Source organism: Corylus avellana, chromosome 4 (assembly GCF_965113065.1).
Source record: "Corylus avellana chromosome 4, dhCorAvel1.hap1.2, whole genome shotgun sequence".
Taxonomy (NCBI): domain Eukaryota; kingdom Viridiplantae; phylum Streptophyta; class Magnoliopsida; order Fagales; family Betulaceae; genus Corylus; species Corylus avellana.
In genome coordinates this window covers 31601535-31623976 of record NC_142493.1, presented here as the reverse complement: position 1 = coordinate 31623976, position 22442 = coordinate 31601535, and the positions used below count along the sequence as shown (strand labels likewise).

Sequence of the window (22442 nt, the reverse complement as noted above, 5' to 3'; positions counted from 1 at the left end):
AGAAAAAATTATAATACGAACAAAACTAGTAAATTAATTATCGTGTTTAATGATATCTGATTCATTGAGGTTAAAAAAAAAAAAAAAACATCAACCTCGTTTTTTTTTTTGAAAAGAATCACCCTGGAATGTTACCTAGTTGAATAAAAATGCATATCATAATTTTTTTTTTTATTTAAAAAAAAAATGTTTGAAAATTTATTTGTAATACAAGTTGAGTGAAATTATAGAGCATAGCTTAGGCATTGGACCTCAGACACAAACCACCCACTAGGTCACCCCACCCCACCCCATGTAATAAATTTTTATAATATAGTCGCTTTTCTTTTGTGGGTACGATTAATGTTACAGTTTGAGGATTCGTTTGTATTGACAATGACGTGAGATATATGAAATTCTGATTCACTAAACTGCAATCAATGTTGTGAAGGGATTCTACTCCAAAGTAAAAGCCAAATAAAATCCATCAATTTCGTTATTCATTTTTAAATATTTAGCCTTTTGGACTATTTCTTTTCCAGTAATGCTATAAGTTTTTTTTAGAGTTTTTTTAATGTTATATAGTTTTTAAAACCACCAAAGATCAAAAGTCAATCAATCACATCTCAAATTAAGTGGTAATTTTAAAAGTTATATTACATTTGAGATGACTATAAAAAAACTCTAAGAAAACTTATAGTATGACTGATATCTTTTCTGCTTTGCTTCCACCTTCCACCAACTGTCAATTAAAGAGTCAAATTTTTCATCCCTCAATCTTATCGATGTTCTTCAATTTGAATTAATGAAGAGCATGACATCATCTAAATCTAGCATCAAGATGTTAAAAGAGTTTGAAAAAGATTACATTGGGTAAGATTTTGATCGAAATAAAAGGTTGTCTTTAATACTTTTTTTCTTTCATTGGGTGACGAAGAAATGTTTTGACATTCTAGTAAACCTGGCGCCCATTGTATGGAACTAAAGATGATGTGCCAAAAACAGCCACGTATTAAGGAGCCATAATGTTCTTTTTTAACTACACAAAAAGGACTTCTTTTTCTTTTTTAACTGGTCAGACAGAAAACAGAGGATCAGCCAATCAGAACCCCACAGAAGCACGAATCCCATTCTCGTAAATATCTACCACCCAGATGGGCATTTATTATGTCAATCCTAATCCTCCCCACAGTAGGAGAGTGGGGCACACACTTTTGTCAGCTACAATTAGCCAATTAAACAATACTTAATATGGAAATTTTGTTGGAAACAAGCAACTTACGTTAATTGATTCGGTAGTATTAATCTTTTGAGGTAAACAAGTAGATTAGAAGAACGTAATTGTGAAGTTTGTTGTAAATTGTGATTGTTCCTGCTGAAAGGTGTGGTACTGTTTAAAATAAATACAATAATTATATAGTATATACGAGTGCGTTGGATTTTTCAAATTGTTAAATGGTGAAGAAATAGTTTTTAATATCTGTACCAAAAGCAAGGAAGGTGGAGAGAATCTAGAAATGCCCATTTCTTTTCATTACCTCAAAAACACAGAAATAAATTAGATTTTATATTTATATATAGAAGGGAAAAGAAATGCGTGTGTGAGAGAGAGAAGTGAAGAAAAAGCAGAGAATAAAAAGAGACCGGATGTTGACAAATATCATGTCACTGTTCTTAGAAGGTCGTTTGTTTGTGTGAAGATTTCTTATCTGGGATCTCTCTTTTTCTCTCTCTCTAAAGGAAGAAAAGGAAAAAAACTCTCTCTCTCCAAAAACTCTATTCTTTGAGAGAGAAAGAGAGTGGCCCAGCAGATCGAAATCTCCTCCTTTTCTTCAATCTTGTGACGATCTAAGCTCCTTCAACGGTGTTGCAAAAACGCCCACTTTTTTTGTTTGTTGAATAATTATTGTTATCATTTTCTCTAGCTGCTTTGGTCTCAGTGGTGAGAGTCTGGGACTCTGAATTTTCCATGATGTGGAGTTTTCGTTGAATGATTCAATCCATGCGGGGTTCTTGAGGAGAGAGCTGATAAGAGGATGTGGGTCTGAGGTAAAACTTATTCTTACTTTCTTAGTAAATTGATTTATGATTTCATTTTGCTTGATGATTTTGTTAATTGGGTTTTACTTTATTTTAATTATGTACTTTATTCTGCCTTTTGAAATTGTTAAATTGTTGCCTTTTTTTATGGCTTGATTGTGCATTTGTTTTTGTGGTTTCACTGCAACTTATAAACTCCACTGATATTTCTTTTGATATTTAATTTGTATTTTGTTTTGATTTGATTTGATTTTTATTTTTATTTTTTATTTTTTGAATTTGTTTGATGGTTGATTATAGTATTTGTTATGGTCCATTTGTCTTGTTAATATTTGCTTACATATGTTAATTTTAGGTTGTAACTGGGTAGGATCTGTTCTATTAACTTTTATTACCGATGTAGATATTCGTCATCTCGATAATTAGCAAAGAGAACTTCGAACTTTCCATCTTGATCTTAAGGCTTCTAAAAGATTCAGCGTACTGGGTTTTTCCTCCAAATTTTGGTCGGCGTTGAGGATTTTTGTGCGGCATGAAAAGCTTATGGTGATTACCGGCTGTCTTGGATTCTCTTCGCTACCATATAATATTTTCTTTTTCGGCGTCTACTTCTAACTGCATTAGTGAAGGATTTTTTTGTTTCTTCGTTACAAATCTTATCAATACTTTTGAATTTGGATGCTTTATTAAAATGTTGTATTCATTTTTAGCTCAGTGAAGGGAAGGGTTATATGATTATCCCTGTTCTACTATTGGTATCACGGGATTGTTCCTTGAGTTGCTTGTGAGTTCTCCTAGTCAATTAGAAATGGAGATTCCTATGCTTGGAGGAGCGTTATATTGGATTTAGTTAGAGATAATGGCTACTATCAGTATGGAATGTGAGGAAGGTAATGTAGTTGCTGTTCTGAAAACAAAGTGTCAGATAGCAGTTGAAGTGTTCAGCCAGGTCCATGAATATTTATAATTTGAGACTCGTAACTAAGAACTGCGTTAGTTTTGTTGAATTGTTTCTAAAGAAGGCTGCTGATCCTTATTTGTCGCACTGTCAAACGGTGAATTATAGCAATGAATACTCTAGAGCATCTAAAAGACTTTTAATATAATTGTAGCTTGCAGTAATAAACTGCTTGAGCAACTTGTCACTAATTTTTTAGTTCTTGGAACATGCAGGGTTTTTTTTAAATTATTAAAGATGCATAGGTCCTCCTTTGCTTTCTTAGACCTGAAATGGATTTAGTGATAAGAGAAACTATAAGTTTTATTATCTATTAAAATCCTATTTCGTTGAATGAAATACAATAATACTTTCTAGGATTTTTTGTTGCTTCTATCTGTTTCTTTTAGTGAGTGCTTTTTGTTGAGAGTCATGGTTTCAACATAGTTATAGTGAATGTGATTGCTAGTGTTATTAACTAACTCATTCATGTTTCTCTAAATAATTATTGTACCTGTGCATTCATGCTGCTCGGAATGCTTGCTTTTTAAGAGCCAATTTGTTTATGGTAAGAAAGCCTATTAAAGTTTTCTCTTTGAAGGTGCAAGAACTTTTAACTTTTCATTTTTTTCCCCTTGATACTTATATACAGTATATCAGATTGTAGATGCTCTCTAGGCTTCATAGAGCTGTTTCTGGAGAGTGATTCTTGAATTTCTAGACTGGAAAGCCTTTAGGATAACTTCTGCTGTTAATTCGCGTGCTAGGTCTATAAGGTCATGTGACTTAGGTGATAGAGGGAGAGTGTAGAATCAATTAGTTTTACTGTGAAGAAGATTTAGGATATGAAATTAGTAAATAGAAATGGAACAAAGAAGCAACCAATCAGCATTAGCTTAACTAGGAAACATGAAAAATTAAGACATTTATGAGGGAACATCTTTGAAAATACATTGGAAGGCTGGCAAATATGAAGTGATAATATATGTGTAAAAAAATGTGATGCCTATTATTGTGCAAAATGAGAATCTTGGTACCAAAACAAGTGCGTTCTTGAACTTATGAGACCTTTAATGTTTCCACTTTCCATAAAAATTGCCTAATGGCTCATTTCGTTCCTGCCCTTGGTAAGTAATCTTAGCATGCTTTGTTGGTTGTGAATTTCCTTGTATGTATATAACTGTATCCATTGCTTTTTTTTTCTTTTTTCCTTTCTTAATAAAAACTAGGGCGAGCAGTTCTGCTAATTGGGAATCGTTACATGGAACTAGATTCGCATTGTTAAGACTGATTGTTTTGCTTATTTGTTTCAGTGTTGATAAGTTCCTTCATTGGTGTTCAGGAATGGGAACAAAAGTGCAGTGTAAAGGTTATCTGCCAGGATATTACACTATGAGGGATCTTAACGAGAATTCTAACAGTTGTAGCTGGCCCCTGTATTATGGGGATAAAACCTTGGTAAATGGGCAGTATTATAATGATTTCTTGCCGAGGGCTGCCACAGATTCGTATCCTGATTATGATAAGGATGTAGTGAAGCAGATGATGCTTGAGCATGAGGCAATATTCAAAAATCAGGTATTCAAAATTTCTTGGCCCTTTTAAATTCCTAGGGGTTCAATCAATTGTATTCTTAACAGATTGAGTTTATTTAGTTTTATTGGATACATCTGATTTTTCTGCATTCATCCAGGTGTATGAACTTCACCGCCTTTATAGAATACAGAGGGATTTGATGGATGAATTTAAAAGGAAAGAATTACATAAAACCCGGATGCCCATTGAGTCATCATTGTCATCAAGTCCCTTAGCATCTCAAATTACGTCTGAAGATCCTCGAAAATGGCATATCCCCAGCTTCCCTTTGGCAAACTCTGTTTGTGCTAGACCATCTGTTTCGGGTGTTGAGGACATTCATTCTACTTTGAGTTCTATAAAAGGAAACAGCGCACAAGGTGGTCCTTTTTTATCCCAAAATGGGGGTAATTCAAAGGATTTAGAGGTGCTGGACTCCAGACCCTCAAAGGTCAGGAGGAAAACGTTTGATCTTCAACTTCCAGCTGATGAATACATTGATACTGAAGAAGGGGATCAGATAAGCAAAGAAAACGGATCTGGCATGTCAAGTTATCATTCTAATAGAAATCATAAGGCTGGTCCTGAGAATGGTGTAAAGTTGTTTCCTATCGATGGTAGGAAGAGTGGTTTTCAAGGAGAGGCTTCGCCTTCTGTTTCATGTTTAGAGAGCAGAAATGGTTTGGCAGACTTGAATGAGCCTATTCAGATAGAAGAAACAAATGCTTCTGGATATGTTGATGTTCTGGGCCGTCGTGCCTGTCACCTTGAGGTTCAAGGCCCTGATCTGTCTGCTAAACCAAACTCGCAGTTTCTAAGTTTGCAAAAGGAAATTTCACTCAACTCCCACAATGGAACTGATAATGGGACTTGGAATACTCGGCACTTAGAGAACAATGGAAATGGAAAAGGGTGGTTTTCCCATATGCTTGAATCAGGTATGGTTTCTTCATCAAGTTGCATCAAAATTTCTTAAGTTGGTTCTGTTTGAATTCTTCAGTTTTCTCTATTTTTTTAAACGTATATGTCTGGTCAGCTTGTTTCATTGGATTACAACTTTTTTTTTTTTTTTTTTTTTCCGGGTGCCAATTTGTTTATAGGGCACAGTAAAAGCAACTTGAACTCTGCTTCTCAAGGTTTCCAACCAGAAATATCTTCCCAGCCAATGCAAGTTTTGCTTAACAAAGCTCATGAATCTTCTGCTTACTATCTAACTGATCAAAGCAAGATAGGATTGTGGAATGAAAGAACAGTTTGTGCTTTGGAAATGTCAGACAGAGGTCATGAAATCTCCAGTAATAAGCATCTGGGGTCAATTGTGGCCTCCCATGTACCCAGTCCATATACTATTGCCCCGTCCTCTGATTTTGCCAAGTCTTGGTCTCACTCAGTTTCATCTTGGGAAAGGCAAAGTAGTAGCTTAAGCCAGAAGTCAATATCAGTTCAAAAACAACCATGTTTGAACTCATCTGCTAACTTGAGTAAGAGTTCTCAGTCATCAGTGCAGAGCAATGGATTTTTGGGAGATGCTTGGCATATTAAGAGCAATCCTAGATGTGACCCATCATTTGGAAGTGAAGTGCCTAACAGAAATGGATTTTACCATGGGTCATCATCGGGGTCCAAGGAACCAGGTCATCTCCCTTCAATCAGCTATGATTATTTGAACTCAAGTAATGGTCACCACAGAGCTCCTGACCACTTCTTCAATAATGGCATGATGAAGTACTTTAAGGGTTCAGATTGCCTGGACATGAATTCTGTAAAAGATGAGAACGTGAATGCGGTGCTTTCAAACAGTTCATCCAACAAAGTAGCTTCCCAGCAAGGTTTTGAGATGATAGATGGAGGACAGAAGCATGAAGAGCATCTTGCAGTCTTGCCATGGCTCAGACCTAAGCCTGCTTCTAAGAATCAGGCATCCAATGCAGGGAGAATTTTAACTACAGAAGAGCCGAGTTTCTTGCAATTTTCACCAAAACAGTTATCCAACAAAATTGAAAAGGAGAAGGGAACTAATGAAATTTTTACACAGAATTTAAAATCGGATTCATGTTCTAATGATGTTGAGATCAAGAGGACTGAAGTAGGAGCCTACCTGAGTAATAGAAAAATTCTTGGGTTTCCCATCTTTGAAAAGTCTCATATTTCTAAGAATGAGTCTTCTTCTTTCACCTCCCCCTCTGTGTCCCTTCCTCTCCCATCTGAAGGTGAAGTTGTGGAGAATAACGGGAAAAACAGAGTCCTTGATATAAACTTGCCTTGTGAACCTGCAGTTCCTGACTTGGGCGATCAGATAACGGCAGAAGTTCTGGTTAAAGATAAGAAAACAGATGCAAATGTTTCCATTTTCAGACATAACATTGATCTGAATTTCAGTATAAGTGACGATGAAACATCCTTGGTACCTTCTATTCCTAGCACTAATGTGAAGATTACAGCAGGGATAGATTTAGAAGCCCCTGTAGTTGTTGAGACTGAGGAGGAAGTAATTCCTGGAGAAGCTGCAGAAAAGCAGCATGTGGTTCTTCTGCAATCACCACAGCAGAAAGCTGAGCACCCAGAGGATGAAGTTATGATGGTAGCAGCAGAGGCAATAGTTGCCATCTCATCAACGAGTCTCCACAATCAGTTTGATGATACCACTTGCAATCCGTCAGAAGCTTCTGTGGATCGCCTTAATTGGTTTGTGGAGATAGTTTCCTCATGTGGAGATGATATTGAGAGCAAGTTTGACCTTGTTTTGAGAGTCAAAGATAGTGAGGATAATGAAGAAGAAGAAGAAGAAGAAGAAGGGAGTGATTACTTTGAGTTCATGACATTAAAACTAATAGAGACAAAGGAAGAAGATTATATGCCTAAACCTCTGGTTCCAGAAAACTTAAAGCTGGAGGAAACTGGAGCCACTTTATTACCAAATCGGGCCCGGAAGGGCCAGGCAAGAAGAGGTAGGCAGCGAAGAGACTTCCAAAGAGACATCCTTCCAGGCCTTGCTTCTCTTTCAAGGCATGAGGTAACAGAGGATCTTCAGACATTTGGGGGGCTGATGCGAGCAACCGGTCATTTGTGGCATTCAGGATTGACAAGGAGGAGCTCTACTAGAAATGGTTGTGGAAGGGGCAGGCGGCGGTCAGTGGCGAGCTCCTCCCCCACTGTGCCAATGAGCTCAGCTTGCACTCCGCTGATACAGCAGCTTAATATTGTTGAAGTGGGACTGGAGGATAGAAGCCTAACAGGGTGGGGGAAGACAACTAGACGTCCCCGCCGGCAGAGATGCCCTGCAGGTAATCATACATCTATCCCTTTAACCTGATTGTGGGAAGAGGCTTTGTATTCTTAATTTAGAATTTTATAGAGGGAAGTAAGGAGTTGTTTCTCTGGCTTTGGGGAAGTGAAGTGGTTCTGAGCCATGGGGACTGCCTTTTGTACATTTCTTAGTCCAAAATTTGGGCTTGCTTGATTATCTACCTTTGAGTGTTTACCAACTTTGTATTACCGTAAATAATGTTGTATGATTTGTTCCGGGATATATAATAGCATTCCTTCACTTGTGTGTGCAGTCCCTTGGGTCTTAGGGGTATTTTCTTAATTGTTTGGGTGCTATTATATATTATTTGCTTCATCTGATTGACCCACCGGCCGGAGTTTTGTTAAAGATGAAGGCTAAGAATGTCAGGTTGAAGCACAGCTAAAATGCTATCATCTGAGGACACATTGGGCAAACGAAACACAAGGAAATATGTTGTCTTTTTAGATGGGTGAGCTTGGCCTTTAACGGGAGGAAGAGAATATATGTTATCAACTGCTTGGAACAAGAGAGGCATTAATAAAGGAATTTTAAACAACATAGAAACATATTTGCCACTGTAAAAATCATCTGACCTGAATTCTCTTCGAAATCAGATGAGGAAATTCTGCAATACAAGGAGCACTAGTGTCAATAAATGTCAAACCCACATGAAACTCTTTCAGAAAATGAGAGACGAATTGACATGGAGAAATTTCAGACGACTTTTGGAAAATGGGTGTCCCTGTAAATGAGGGTTTGTTTCCCACATCACATGGGACAATGATGCTGCAATTGAGGAACCAAACTTGATGGCCAACCAACTTTCACGCAAGTGAAATAATTGTGCGGGGAGAGTAATTTAGAGTGTGGTGACCCAGTCATTTTCATTTATGTGAATCCACTTTTCTGATTAACAATTCGCTCCATATTCAAACAATTCTTTTCCGCCAACATAATCAGAATACTACATCCAATCGAAAAGATTGCTGGCTCTATTCCTATTTTTATTCCTCCACATTGAATGAAAAATAATATTAGTAATTATTAACAACCTGCATTCATCAATGATTTCCACGAACCTTTTCCACTTTCCATGTCCTTCTCCCTCTCTCCCTCCCTCTCTCTCTCTCTCTCTCTCTGCCTATCAAATTAAAGCCATATAAATTATTCTATAGATCTGCCATAAATGATCGTCTGTGCAGCTGTGCTAATGATTTGGACTTATCAATCGGTGGGACTATGTTTGTTCACATACGTAATCGAAACGAACCAAGATCTGTAACAATTACAATAAATGTAAGAATTTTATATGAAATTTATTTTTTCCAACATAGCTTGGGTAAATTAATTTTATCTTCTTTTTTTTTTGGTATAAATTACTATTAATCTAAATAAAAAATTATTAAAAAACCGGGTCCCGGGTCCATAACATTGGGCCCAAGTAGGCAGATATTGTGGGTGCGTTGTTTGTTTCTCAAAAAGCGGCTTTAACTTCATTGTCTGTACTTGTGGGTAGCCAATCGAAACTTTTAGCTAAACTTTGTCGACCTGAACCAACATTTTCTAGGAATTATTTTTTCCATAAATGAAAAAAAAGGAGAAAAAATTGTCTACTTCAAGACTCCATTATTAAATAATTAAATTTAATTATTTAGTAATTGACGTATTAAGGGTGCGTTTGGAATTGCAATTTCGAAAGAATAATTTGCGTTTTTAAAAGATATCGCAAAACGTAAGACGTAACACTTAATTTAAAATAGAAAAAAAACAAATCTGCAATTTCAATAAGCAAGCTATAAGGTGCTTATTTGAAAAAATGCGAATTTAAACCAAAATCATGAATTCACATAACAAATATTTAATTAAAAAGTACTTTTTAATAGATTTTACTAAACACCTTTACAATTTTAGAAAATAGTAATTTTAAAATTGTATTTATTGAAATCGTAATTCCAAACAAATCTTAAGATTATTGGCTTTAAAAAGTGAACCATAATAAAATTGAATTATTTACTAGCTAAAATAATAAATATTAAAAAATAAGTTGGTTGGAAAGAGGGAGAGCGTGTGCACGCGAGTGGGAGGGCAGGTGGGGGGGTGGGATAGAGAGGGGACAGAAGACGAGAAGATCTTTCTTTTTGTACGCAGTGTGAGGCTGCATATGCGTCGTCGTGTCGGTGTCCCAGTTGATTTGTCGTACAGTGGTCATAGTCAATAAGTCTCCCTTAGATACTCCTCCAACCAATCGCATTTCACAACAACTCCTTTGCTTTCTTTTTCTTTCGTCATGCAAAAAAGCAACACCCACTCCACTTTTCAGTGCTGCCCCCCTCCCCCCTACTTATCTGTCCTTTTCTCGGACTTACTTTTTATTTTATTTTATTTTGGTTTTTTATCTTTTTTGCTTTGTACCCTACTACCATTAATTAATTGCACCTGGGGCCCTTCACATTTATTTATTTTTATATTCCCAGATCTTCTTGTATTTCTACTTTGTAACCCTAGTACTACACGTGAGAGTTGAGATCATCATCTCACAACAAGTGGTCCATGGAACACGATCTTATCCGGTTCAAATGAATCGTAGAATATTCAGTTAGTTATAGTGAAAGGGTATTTTTATCTTTTTATTTTTTGAGAGACAAAAATATCACTCCACTATAACTAACTGAATATTTTCCAATTTCAAATGAACTGTAGAGGATCCTAATTTAATGTCCACATGTAACCATGAAATATTCTTTGGACTCCTTACTTTTATTTATTTATGTACTTTTATCACTTTATAATAATCCTATTCTTTCTTTGCATTTATAAAGAAAAAATCTTCGTTTAATTTAGTTTATTAAATTAACATACATGTATAATAAAACATGTAGTTTAAGAATATACAAATTTTGGATAGCCCCCAACTTATTGTGACAAATGGGTTCCATAAGAAAAAGGTTGTCTTATATTTGCTATCAGAATTATTAACAATTTAGACAACAAATTGCTGAAAATCCGTATTGGACTTTGGTTAAGGTTGGCCCAAAACGAATATGTCCGGTAAACATTGGTGAGGCCCAATAGAAGTTGTCATTGGTATTATTAGGCCTTAGGGTTAAAAAGGGCGTCTTCTTTACGTTCTCGTTGGCATATTAACAATTAGGGAAGGAATGGCGGGAGCGCCACTGCTTTGCTTCTCCAGCAAACCCAGATGACCAAAACAGACCATGAAACTTGTTTCCACCTTACGTACACACTTCCCTCTTACCAAAAAGCCTTACCTTCCATGGCGGACTCTCACCTATGCAACCCACCAACAGCCCTTAGAATCTCCGGAGCTCGCTCTGGCTCAGACCATAGCTTCTATGCACTCCATTTCTTCAAACCCCTGTTTTGCTCTTCTGGGTTTCTGCAGAAACATCGATTCTCTCAAGATAATCCACGGCATGCTCATCGTAAACGGCCTCACCGGTGAACTTCTGTACGATACGAAGTTGGTTAGCTTGTATGGTTCGTTTGGGCACGTTGAGCATGCCCGCTTGGTTTTTGATAGGATAGAAAACCCGGATTTTTATGCATGGAAGGTGATGATCAGGTGGTACTATCTGAATGATTTGTATTCGGAGATTATTCGGTTCTATACCCGTAAGAGAATATGCGGTAGAGAGTGCGACAATGCTGTATTTTCATTTGTGTTGAAGGCGTGTTGTGAACTGCGCGATATTGATGATGGGAGGAAGGTGCATTGCCAGATTGTTAAGGCGGGGGGCCCCGATAGTTTTGTGTTGACGAGTCTTGTTAACATGTATGCGAAATGCAGAGACATTGGGAGTTCTCGTGAGGTGTTCGATGAAATTCTTGATAGAAATGTGGTTTCATGGACATCAATGATTGCGGGGTATATGCAGAATGACTGTCCCATAGAAGGGTTGGCTTTGTTTAACAGAATGAGAGAAGGGTTAGTTGAAGATAACGAGTTTACTGTAGGGAGCTTAGTCACTGCGTGTGCAAATTTACGAGCTTTACATCAGGGGAAGTGGCTTCATGGGTATCTGATTAAGAAGGGTTTTGAATTTAATCCGTTCTTGGTGACAGCGCTTCTAGACATGTATGTTAAGTGTGGGGATGTTAGAGATGCCCGTTCTGTCTTTGATGAGTTTTCTCCTACTGATCTTGTCTCATGGACAGCAATGATTGCGGGATACGCACAGAATGACCATCCCAATGAGGCATTAAAGTTGTTTATGGATAAGAAATGGGTTGATATATTGCCAAATTCCGCTACGACTACTAGTGTGCTTTCGGCATGCTCAAAGTTAGGCAACTCGGATATGGGACGGTCAGTTCATGGTCTGGTGATTAAGCTTGGGTTAGGAGAACCTACGGTGAGCAATGCTCTTATAGATATGTATGCAAAATGTCATATGATCAGAGATGCTAGTTATATATTTGAAACAGTTTTAGACAAGAATGAGATTACTTGGAATTCAATTATATCTGGCCATTCACTAATTGGTAACGCATATGAAGCTCTTGAACTCTTTAATCGAATGATATCAGATTCTGTCTCACCTGATGCATTCACACTTGTTCGTGTTCTCTCAACTTGTGCTTCCCTTGGTGCTCTTCGAGTCGGTTCTTCACTCCATGCTCTCTCTATGAAGAAGGGCCTACTATCATCCAGTGTCTATGTTGGCACTGCACTTCTTAACTTGTATGCCAAATGTGGGGATGTGAAGTCTGCTCGTATAGTTTTTGATGGGATGGGAGAGAAGAACACTATCACGTGGAGTGCAATTATTGGTGGTTATGGAATGCAGGGAGATGGTAATGGGTCCCTTGCACTTTTCAGTGAGATGTTGAAAGAAAAATTAGAGCCCAACGAAGTAATTTTCACTACCATATTATCAGCATGTAGCCATACAGGGAAGATTGGGGAGGGGTGGAGGTGTTTCAATTTGATGTGCCAGGACTTTAACTTTGTCCCTTCGATGAAGCATTATGCGTGTATGGTAGATCTGTTATCTCGTGCTGGCAGACTTGAAGAAGCCTTGGACTTCATTGAGAATATGCCTGTACAGCCAGATGTTCGTTTGATTGGATCTTTTCTCCATGGATGTGGACTCCATGCAAGGCTTGATCTTGGAGAAGTGGCAATCCGGAAAATGCTGCAGTTACATCCTAATGAAGCTAGTTACTATGTACTCATGTGTAACTTGTATGCTTCAGATGGAAGGTGGAGCCAGGTTAATCAGGTGAGGGAGCTGATGAAGCAAAGAGGATTGAGCAAGTCCCCTGGGTGTAGCCTAGTGGAGATGGATATTATTGATGATATCTCACCTGCCAAAGTGGCATCTCTTCCGTAGTTATAAGTTTATTGTGGTGGGGGTTGAGGAAAAGGCCAATGAATGAGTAAATTGTATATTTTCATCTTAAATTATAGGATTATTGGCAATTTAAAGCTTATATTTTTTTTGGTAGGGAAGATGGAAAATGTATAAATATGCTATTTATTGAGTAGTGATTCACCATCATATTTCATGACACAATAGTTTTAAGTTTATTCAATGTGACATAATATGAATTATGACGGAATATTTAATTGAAAATAATATATATATATTTGAATTTTGAAGGAGTTTGGGAAATAATGACATAAACAAAAAATATAATCAAGTAAAAGATATTGTTTGGAAAGAGAAGATTATTTGTAAGAATAAGAAACTAAGAAAATAGAGTATGAAAGGACAAGAGATGGGTAAGTTAGTGGAAATTAAGTTTACTACCAAGGAGGGTTCTTTTGCTACTGTCTTTGAAAATCTTGTCAAGTTTTATCCAGCAAACTAGAAGCATTAATTTCCCAAGTATTTTGCTTGCTTTCAACATCTTCCTGTGAACTGTAAGATTATCTTCCTTAGAGAATATTAGATATTGAACTATCATATTGTACATCATACCCTTGTTCGACAGCCAAAGTTGACAAATTTTCCGAAACCCTGTAAATTTCGTTCGTTTGCAAATGAGAAGTATCTCCAGCTCCAAATGTGTAGATTCTTTTGTCAAGTTCAATTGTACTCCATCCAGGAACCTTCGTCAGACCTATACCTTTCATCACTGATCTCACTTTCCCAAATTCATTCCAGTCTCCTCCTTCTGCATATATATTAGACAATAAAGTGAAGTATCCAGTGTCATCTGTGCGAATGTCTAAAAGGTCTCCTTCAATGCTTCTAATTATGTCCATCCTCCGGTGAATTCGACACCCATTAAGTAGAGCACCCCAGATGCTAGCATCTACAGGAAATGGCATTGATTTGATAATTTCATAGGCTCCATTGAGATCACCAGCTCGGCTCAGAAGGTCAACTACACTAGAAAAATGTTCTGTATTGGGCTCGATCCCAAAATCCTTCATTGAGCTAAAATATGAACTCCCTTCTTCCACAGATCCTGCATGACTGCAAGCTGATAGAATATTCATGAAGATAACTTCATTTGGTTGTATTCCGGAATCCACCATCTGACTGAATAGTGAGATGGCAGCATTGATCTGACCGTGTATTCCATAACCAGCAATCATGGTACTCCACGAAACCACGCTCCTCTCTGACATGCTATCAAAAACTCCTTGGGCTGCATGAAGGTCTCCACACTTGGCATACATGTCAGTTAGAGCTGTATCTACATAAAGATCTTTCTTCACACCACAGGTAATAAGCTTGTGGTGAACCCATTTTCCCTTTTCTAAATGACCCAGATGGGAGCAAGCTTGAATTGCACTTAAGAAGGTCACTTCATTCATCTCAGTGCCATTCAAATACATTTGATCAAATAGCCTGATTGCTTCTACTGAATTCCCATTCTGAGAAAACCCACAAATCATAGAATTCCAAGTTACAACACTTCTCTGGTTAATCTTTTCAAATATCATGTATGCGGAATCCACAAAGCCACATTTGGAGTACATGTCGATTAGTGAATTCTGTACAAACTCATCCATAATGCCTCTTTTGATAACATGGCCATGAATCTGATACCCAAGCTGTATTGAACCCACATTTCCACAAGCTGAAAGAGAACTTGACAGGCTATATGAATCTGGCATCAGTCTCTGTGTCTGTATCTGCACAAATAGTGACAATGCCTCCTTCAACAACCCTTTCTGAGCATAAAGAGAGATGAGCATATTCCATGACACAATATTTCTCTCCCCAAGTGCATGAAGAACCCCCTCGCAAGTATTTAGTTTTCCACACTCGGCATATAATTCTATTAAAGTTGGCCCTAAAAAATCAAGGTCAGCATCTAAAGCTTTTCTAATAACAAAGCAATGAACTGACTTCCCTTCTCTAAGCAAGCCTAACCTAGCACAAGAACGTATGATACTCATCATGGTTACTGAATTAGGTTCCGCTTTAGACCCTTGCATCTCAACAAAAACATCTATTGCTTCTCGGAAGAGACCATTTTGGTTGTAGCATGTAATCATTGCAGTCCAAGAACCAGTATGCCGGTGAGTGACATTTTGGAAGATCCTCTCTGCACTACGCAAGTCACCACATTCATTATACATTACAACTAGGTAAGAATCTAAAGACCCATCACTTTTAATTGCCCTTGTCACAACTTGACCATGAACCGCCCTCGCTTGTCTCAGAAAGCCCAAGTCACCACAAGCCTCGGCTACGCAAAGCATTGTCACTGAATCTGGTTCAACACCTTGAGAGACCATCCTACGGAACAAATCCAAGCCTTCTCTTGTGTATCCATTCTCAACATAGCATGATATAATTGAACTCCACAAAACCACATCTTTAATCAGCATTCCATCGAATATCATTCGTGCATCATCTAAGCAGCCCATTTCGCCATACACATTAAGCAATGAAGTTTCAACAATAGCATCAGTATCAAACCCACATTTGAATATCCTCCCATGCACCTTCCTACCAATACCCAGATCACCAAAACCAGAACAAGCTCTCAAAATGGAAGGATATATAAACCTATTGACCTGGACTTGATGGTACAGCATTTTATGGTACAGTGCAATTGATTCTTCAAAGAAGTGGTTCCAAACATAACACTTAATAAGTACACCCCACATGAATGAATCTGGGCTAGGGAAGGTTTCAAAGACAAGTCTTGAAGATTGGAGAGTGCCCATTTGGGCATAAGATTCAACGAGCTTGGTGGAAGCAAGTGGGTCTTTGTGGAGGCCAGTGACAAAGAGATGGGCGTGGAGTTGGGTTAGTGTTCTTAACATGGTGCAGCACCTAAACAAAGGCATGTAGAGCGTCATTATTCTTGTTTTTGAACAACTTTACAGGATTATTTATAGAGTCTATGTGAAGTCAAGTTCAGGCGAAGAGAAAAGAGTTTTCTTCCTTTCCGCTCGGTGGATTGAGCATGGAACAATACGGAACCAGTTTTGGAAAGGAGGTTAGTGCATCGGTATCAGGGGCAGACGTGTAAAAGTGCCACCATATACTACCAAATAGTCAGCGACTCAGCAAGAGAGAGAGAGAGAGAGAGAGAGAGGGAAGAAGAAGAAGAACATATAGTTAACCTCGGTCCCTTGGCATCCATTTCATACATGTAGCTTATTGATAGTTTGTTTGATTTCTGTGCATTTTCCACATTAAATTCAGAGTTGGGTAGTTAAGAGAAGCCATCCCGATTCCTCACCATATATCACCATCACAAAAATCTAATCCCAATTCTCAACAATTTTTCTGTTCAGTTTATTACTCTATGAAACCCGCATATCTCAGGTGAGTACACTAACCAAAACTTGTTTGGTCAAGTAAACCCGGTAAAAATTCTTTCATATTTGTTGTCTAAATTATTAACGACAATAAAACTATTCTCGAATCTTGACCAAAACTTGTTTGGTCAAGTAAACCCGGTAAAAATTCTTTCATATTTGTTGTCTAAATTATTAACGACAACAAAACTATTCTCGAATCTTGTTACTTACATCCCACTATTAGTGGCAAAATTCCAAGCCAAATTAAACATCTTGTTAATATGGATAGTTCCTTGAAAATATAGAATAGGTTCCAACGGTTGAGGGAAGGGCCTGGCCGTCTGAGCTACTTGGAACAGTAAAATTGTTTAGAAACCGGCGAAATTTCCACAATTTCAGTAAGAGAAAACTTCCACAACCGCTTTGTAAATCAAATCTAGCCGCCATAAGAGTTTGCTGAGAACAATACAATCTATCCAAAAACGTAGATAAACTGGATAGATGTGAACCAGGAATTTATATATACAATGTACAGCGCCTCCCAGGAAGCCAAAAGAATTCTACAAGTAAATGGATTACAGTAGATCATATCTAATGAGATTATAACAGTCAAAATAAACTTTCAGATAACGACTGAGACCCAAATTACTAAGTGCCATATGGTAATTATACTCCTAAAAGCTTAAATGTACATTCATTAAGCAACACCACCAGGCTTCTCATCTTCCGAATCGAAGGGTACTTCATGCCGCGGCCTATTGTATTTCTCACGCAGCTGCTTGATTGGGATGAAATCTCCAGCCCCGTCCACCCCATAGAATAAAAAGGAAATATAGGGATGATCAAACCTGCCCTGTACATGGTTAAGAGCAGCAGACGCACAATCAAGCAACATAGCACAGGAAGGGGTAATCGTGTTATTCAGGGCAATTCTACACACATTTAAAATAAGAAAAAGGGACAATCACCATATCTGGTTGGTCAGGGGCTAATAGATTCTCCTCAGGAACTGCAGCAAGGAAAACCATTCATGTGTTCGTCAGGAAATTTGAAAGGCAACCGGCAAAACCTCACAAAACAAACACTCAACCACCGCAACAAACAAAGCGCTCAAAAAAACCAATTTTAAAGAGTAATTGAATCAAGCAGTTGTAAATTACCATAAGCCACCAGTAGATTGGGGTCTGCATGTACATCAACCAAAACCTGCAAAACAATAAAAAGAATATTATTGGAAATAATTATTTGCACCATAGCTGCTCATTGAACTAACAAATAAAATGAGGCGAAAGAAAATGGAAACTGAAAACAATAAAAGAAAAAGGAAAAGAAATATGTTCAATTAACAAATTTAGGGCCAGTTACATAGAAATGCACCAGTGGATCCAAAATACTGGAAAATGTTTGAATCAGTCAATGTATTACACAATACTTTTTCTGCAGCCCCACATCCTTGTATGAGTTAATGTAACAAACATAAGGAAGAAACTCATTTTCATATGATATCAGAAAGATATATTCATTTCTAAGATGGGCCAACCATAGCGGAAAAAAGGCCAGGTAATTAAAATTCATGAGGTTAATCATATTTAGGAACTAAAAACAAATCTATAAATATTGTGGACTATGAAATAAACCTTCAATTCAAACATTGAATTTTTTTTTAAAATTGATACAGTTGGTTAAACCTGATAAAATGGCTGATTAGAACCCCGACTCAACTTTTCAACTTGAGCAATCTCCATCCATGAACTTGATTCACAGCACATAGGATCCATTCCACAAATTACAGCACAATAGCCTGAAGATGCAAGATGAGTCCTTAGTAACAAAAATCAGCAGGGAAGGGTAAGAAGGAAGATAACGTTCACTCATCAGAATGTGAGAAGCCAACTCCTGATTCTACTGATTTCACTTTGATTCATTTGGGTTTCTTCACTGTTTACAGATACTAAGGCAGTTAATATAATTTCCTTGTAAAGGCTCCAAAATCATAACAATCTTAAAACTAGATCTACTCACATCAAGGTTACAACCAAGAAAAAGAAGAAAAAAAATTCACATTTTACTCCGAGTTGACCCTTATATGGAATCAAACTAAAGAAATCTGAAATAATACAGTAAATGGCATTATAGTTTTATACCAAAGATTTTGTGCCTCACTTTCTGCCCCAAACGAAATGAATATTGTACATTTTCATATGCCAGAGCATTAACTGACGCTGCCAAGGACTCTGACTCAAGTTTGGAAATTTCATCCCGTAAGTCAGCTGCCAAAGCATAATTCTCACTCTCAATTGCGTGCTGCAGGTCTGCGCTGCAAGGAAAGAAGCAGAAGATGGTCTAATTTAATCTACAAGATGACACACTATGCCGCCAGACAAAGAGGACAAACAGATTGGAAACGATATCAGATATATTAGTATCTTTACTTACAGAATCACTTAAATCAAACTTTTAGCAGATGCTAGATTGAGAAAAGCAGGACTCACCGTAGACGTATGATACTTATAGCCTTATCTTGAACTTTGCTCTTTGAAGATGATCCCCTTTTTGCTTCTTGCTGTCTCATGACCTCTGCTTCTACCTTCCAAGAGAAAGACTTAATAAGAAGGTCGAAATTCACTTGATGCACTGATTACAAGGAAGCTTCTACACATGGACATGGAACAAATTAGTGCAGGCAAACATACTCATACTCATGGTGTCAAACTCTGCAAATCTAAAAGGTCAACTCAATAATAGTTCAAATTCCTATCATCAAAATGCATAACTGCATGCATTTTCATATAGCCAATAGTTTATAAAAACTTTATGAACTTCAAACAAAAATTACAGGAGAAACTATTGAACAACTTCTGAACAAGTCTTTAAAACAGGTAATTGATTGATATAATATCCATATGACATCTACATAGAAGCAGGATAGAGAGGACTAACCTCAGAAAGCTTGTTTCTCAGTTGTTGAGCGGTTTCATACTGCTCCAAATTTAAAGCATACTGCCATACATGGACCAAACCAGAGAAGAAAAAAAAAAAACTTGTTGGAAGGATTAAACTAAACTAAGAGATATGCTAAATCGCATTAACATTATAACAATTAAAACCTAAAAAACAGCCTGTTAAACCTGTACTCGAGTGGCCAAGTCAAGCTGGAAGAAGAAGATCAATATATCCTCATTAGCACTCTCACTACGTTCTGAGCTAGCATCCAACCCCTGGCCACCTCCTTTAAACAGCCATCCAGCTTCAACCCTTACATTTCTCTGTCTTAATATATTGGGATTAGCTGTTAAGAATAGACTCTGCACGTACTGAGGCCAGATGTAATGCCTATCAGTAGCAGAGGCTATCTGAGTTTTCTTCATTAGCTTGTAATGCTTCCTCCATGAAGTGATTGATCCATAGACCCCACTCTTTCCAGAGGTAGCAAGAGTGCTTAATGAAAGACCTTGCACCATTTCCACCATGCAATGATGTACCCTTTTTTTCCAGAAAACTATTCTATCTTTTCCACTCTTGCATACAATGACAGCTGCATCTACAGTTGGACAAAATGGCCTATATAGAGTCAATCTATGTAGGTAGGCCACTATTGGAACATCCAATCAAAACTGAAAACATGAATTTTGAATCTAAATTCCACTGAAGCAACCTAGAATCACATCACCCAAGAATACAAACATTAAAATTAAAGAATTAATGTGAATGAATTAGGCAACTTTACAAATCAGTAATAGTATGTCGTTTTAGACATTGGATCATGATTGCAAATCTGAGGCACTCATAGACACTGAGGAAACTTCCAACTAGATTCACTTTGAGATAGTTATTTATTTTTATTTTTTTTTTGAGTGGAGATATTTATTTAAGTTATATGTAAAACAAGACTGGGTTATGCTTCTCTCCTTCATCATTTAATTCTTTTATAGAACAATTTGTATTATGCTAAAAGATAGTTTGTTCTGTTTTCTTGAAGCACCTTTCATTTCTTATTCAACTTTGCTTTTTCTTCACCTATTGGGAAATAGCTAACTCACACACACTATACTATAAGGCGTCGATTTTCTCAACCAAACCAAAACTCAATATCATATACATAATGCATCCCATATTAGGGTTTGGGTCATCAACAATTTTGTAGACTATCACATAAATCCTCAGTAAGTGCATTTCAAAAATTACCAGAGCAACCCTAAAACCATTTTTAAGAAGCAATTATCTCGAGTGTTTCTAGTAATTCTATTCTATCGTCATTTTAACCAGAGAATATAATAGAATTGCATAACACCACTGGCATGAAAGGACTAGAATATTTTCCAGCATGTTGAAGTGTTTTCAGGACCAAGGATTTACTACCTCAGCGATCTTCTTCGTGGCAAAACTAAGAGGGAACCCTCCTGTACGGCAGCGTCGTTCTTCTAGGTTCTGACGAACCAGTGCGTGTGAGAGGTATGAGAGAGGGAGGAGATAAGAAAGGAGAGAGAGATAGAGGGAGAGGGTCTCAGAGAGACGCGAGAGAGAGTGGAGGCAGAAGATCCCAGAAAAATGATGTATAAACGTGTCGTTACGTGAGTGGATGATGGCATGTTTGTAAACAAGTGTAAAATGAAAGGGTTAAAATGTGATACTTCTATTTGCGTAAATATGTTGGGTTAAAATGACCCAAGACAAGCCAATTTACATTCCGCTCCTCAAATATTTTACAAGCTTATGGCACTCGGTTGAGTTAGCCTAAACAGTGAGAAATTTCAGTTCAACATGATAAGGTATTTCCTTAAATTTTATTATTTTCTCGGCATCCAAACAAAAACATCATAAATTCAATTCCCGAATCAAGATATTTAAATACAATTATCATGTACGTTCACCAAGAAGAAGAAGATGAGGTATATGCATATACAAGATTGGAGAAGTCACTAGAAAGTTACCGGAGAAGTATGAAAGGCAAACCTCAATTTTCTGTTCTTACGATAATTAATAAAAAATAATTGAAGAAGATATTAGTAGTGGCACATGGCACGGGAGTTCCACAAGGGTTGTATGATGTGCATTGCAGATTACAGCATTTAGTGTGGTGTTACTAGTGTGATGATGCGTAACCTCAGTTCAACTTATAAAATGGCTCACATCGAGTTCAAGCCAATCGGAGAGGATCCGGATCTCCTGTGGAGTAGGATTCTTTTTATTTTGATACATTTAAAGATGTATCATGTAGATCATTGTACATTATTTAATTTTTTTAAAAGATACACTAATTTTAAATCATGATCATAAAATAAATAGTATTTATTAAATTTGAAATGAAAATAGATTTCTTATGATCTTATCGATCACTCTTTGGGATCAATTCACAATATATATTTTTCTTTCTTTCCGATCAAACATAGCTTTTAAAATCACCATTAGTCTTGTGATTGATCATTATTAATTTTGATCAAATGATAATTTTAAAAACCACCTTATTTTTAGAAGAACAAAAGAGTGACACAAGAGGAACTCTTAAAATTACTTGTCAAACATACCCTAAAAGAATTAAGATGATTTTTTTTTTTTTTGTTTTTCTATGAAACTCGTATGAGATATTGATGCTTGGATTCTTTCTTTTTTCTTTTTTTTTTTGTAAATTGTTAAAAAAATGTTAGATCTAAAATTTTGTGACTCATACTAGCATGTAATCAGAAGTCAAAATGACCAAGAACATGCTGATCTGATTTCCTTCATTTATTTATTTAATTTTTTGCGCTTCCTTCGCTGAGAGGCCGAAAAGAAAAAGTCCCTCGCATATTGCTGACTAGAAAGATTCAATTAATTTTTCTAAGTTTACTTTTCATTTTTTCCTTCCTTTTTTTGGGCATCATGCTTCATTTCAGAGTAATGCATTC

The 22442-nt window shown here is 37.0% G+C and overlaps 4 protein-coding genes across 8 annotated transcripts; 2 read left to right on the top strand and 2 right to left on the bottom strand.

The window, feature by feature from the left end:
• Positions 1–1651: 1651 nt before the first annotated feature.
• LOC132178549 (uncharacterized) lies at positions 1652–8078 on the top strand. 2 transcript variants are annotated; one of them, XM_059590991.2, is made up of 4 exons: positions 1652–2028; positions 4299–4534; positions 4650–5469; positions 5632–8078. In XM_059590991.2, exons 2-4 carry the CDS (start codon positions 4301–4303, stop codon positions 7842–7844), a joined length of 3267 nt encoding a protein of 1088 aa, XP_059446974.2. In that variant the 5' UTR covers positions 1652–2028; positions 4299–4300; the 3' UTR covers positions 7845–8078. The 2 variants fall into 2 exon arrangements, with proteins under 2 accessions (XP_059446974.2, XP_059446973.2); XM_059590990.2 differs by having other exon boundaries at positions 4270–4534.
• Positions 8079–10978: 2900 nt separating this feature from the next.
• On the top strand, positions 10979–13333 carry LOC132178731 (Pentatricopeptide repeat (PPR) superfamily protein). Its single transcript, XM_059591248.2, has one exon. The coding sequence runs from the start codon at positions 11036–11038 to the stop codon at positions 13172–13174; it is 2139 nt and encodes a 712-aa protein (XP_059447231.2). The 5' UTR covers positions 10979–11035; the 3' UTR covers positions 13175–13333.
• Positions 13334–13566: 233 nt separating this feature from the next.
• LOC132179332 (Tetratricopeptide repeat (TPR)-like superfamily protein) lies at positions 13567–16280 on the bottom strand. Its single transcript, XM_059592036.2, has one exon. The coding sequence runs from the start codon at positions 16108–16110 to the stop codon at positions 13723–13725; it is 2388 nt and encodes a 795-aa protein (XP_059448019.2). The 5' UTR covers positions 16111–16280; the 3' UTR covers positions 13567–13722.
• Positions 16281–17055: 775 nt separating this feature from the next.
• Positions 17056–21007, bottom strand: LOC132179241 (uvrB/uvrC motif-containing protein). Of its 4 annotated transcripts, none has more exons than XM_059591912.2 (9): positions 20917–21007; positions 19686–20171; positions 19498–19557; positions 19050–19144; positions 18702–18874; positions 18246–18358; positions 17718–17763; positions 17526–17566; positions 17056–17410 (listed from the first exon to the last, which is right to left on the bottom strand). In XM_059591912.2, the coding sequence occupies exons 2-9, from the start codon at positions 20025–20027 to the stop codon at positions 17255–17257; spliced, it is 1026 nt and encodes a 341-aa protein (XP_059447895.2). In that variant the 5' UTR covers positions 20028–20171; positions 20917–21007; the 3' UTR covers positions 17056–17254. The 4 variants fall into 4 exon arrangements, with proteins under 4 accessions (XP_059447895.2, XP_059447896.2, XP_088372151.1 ...); XM_059591913.2 differs by having other exon boundaries at positions 19686–20098; XM_088516025.1 differs by having other exon boundaries at positions 19686–20212; positions 20917–21004.
• Between the last annotated feature and the right edge of the window lie 1435 nt (positions 21008–22442).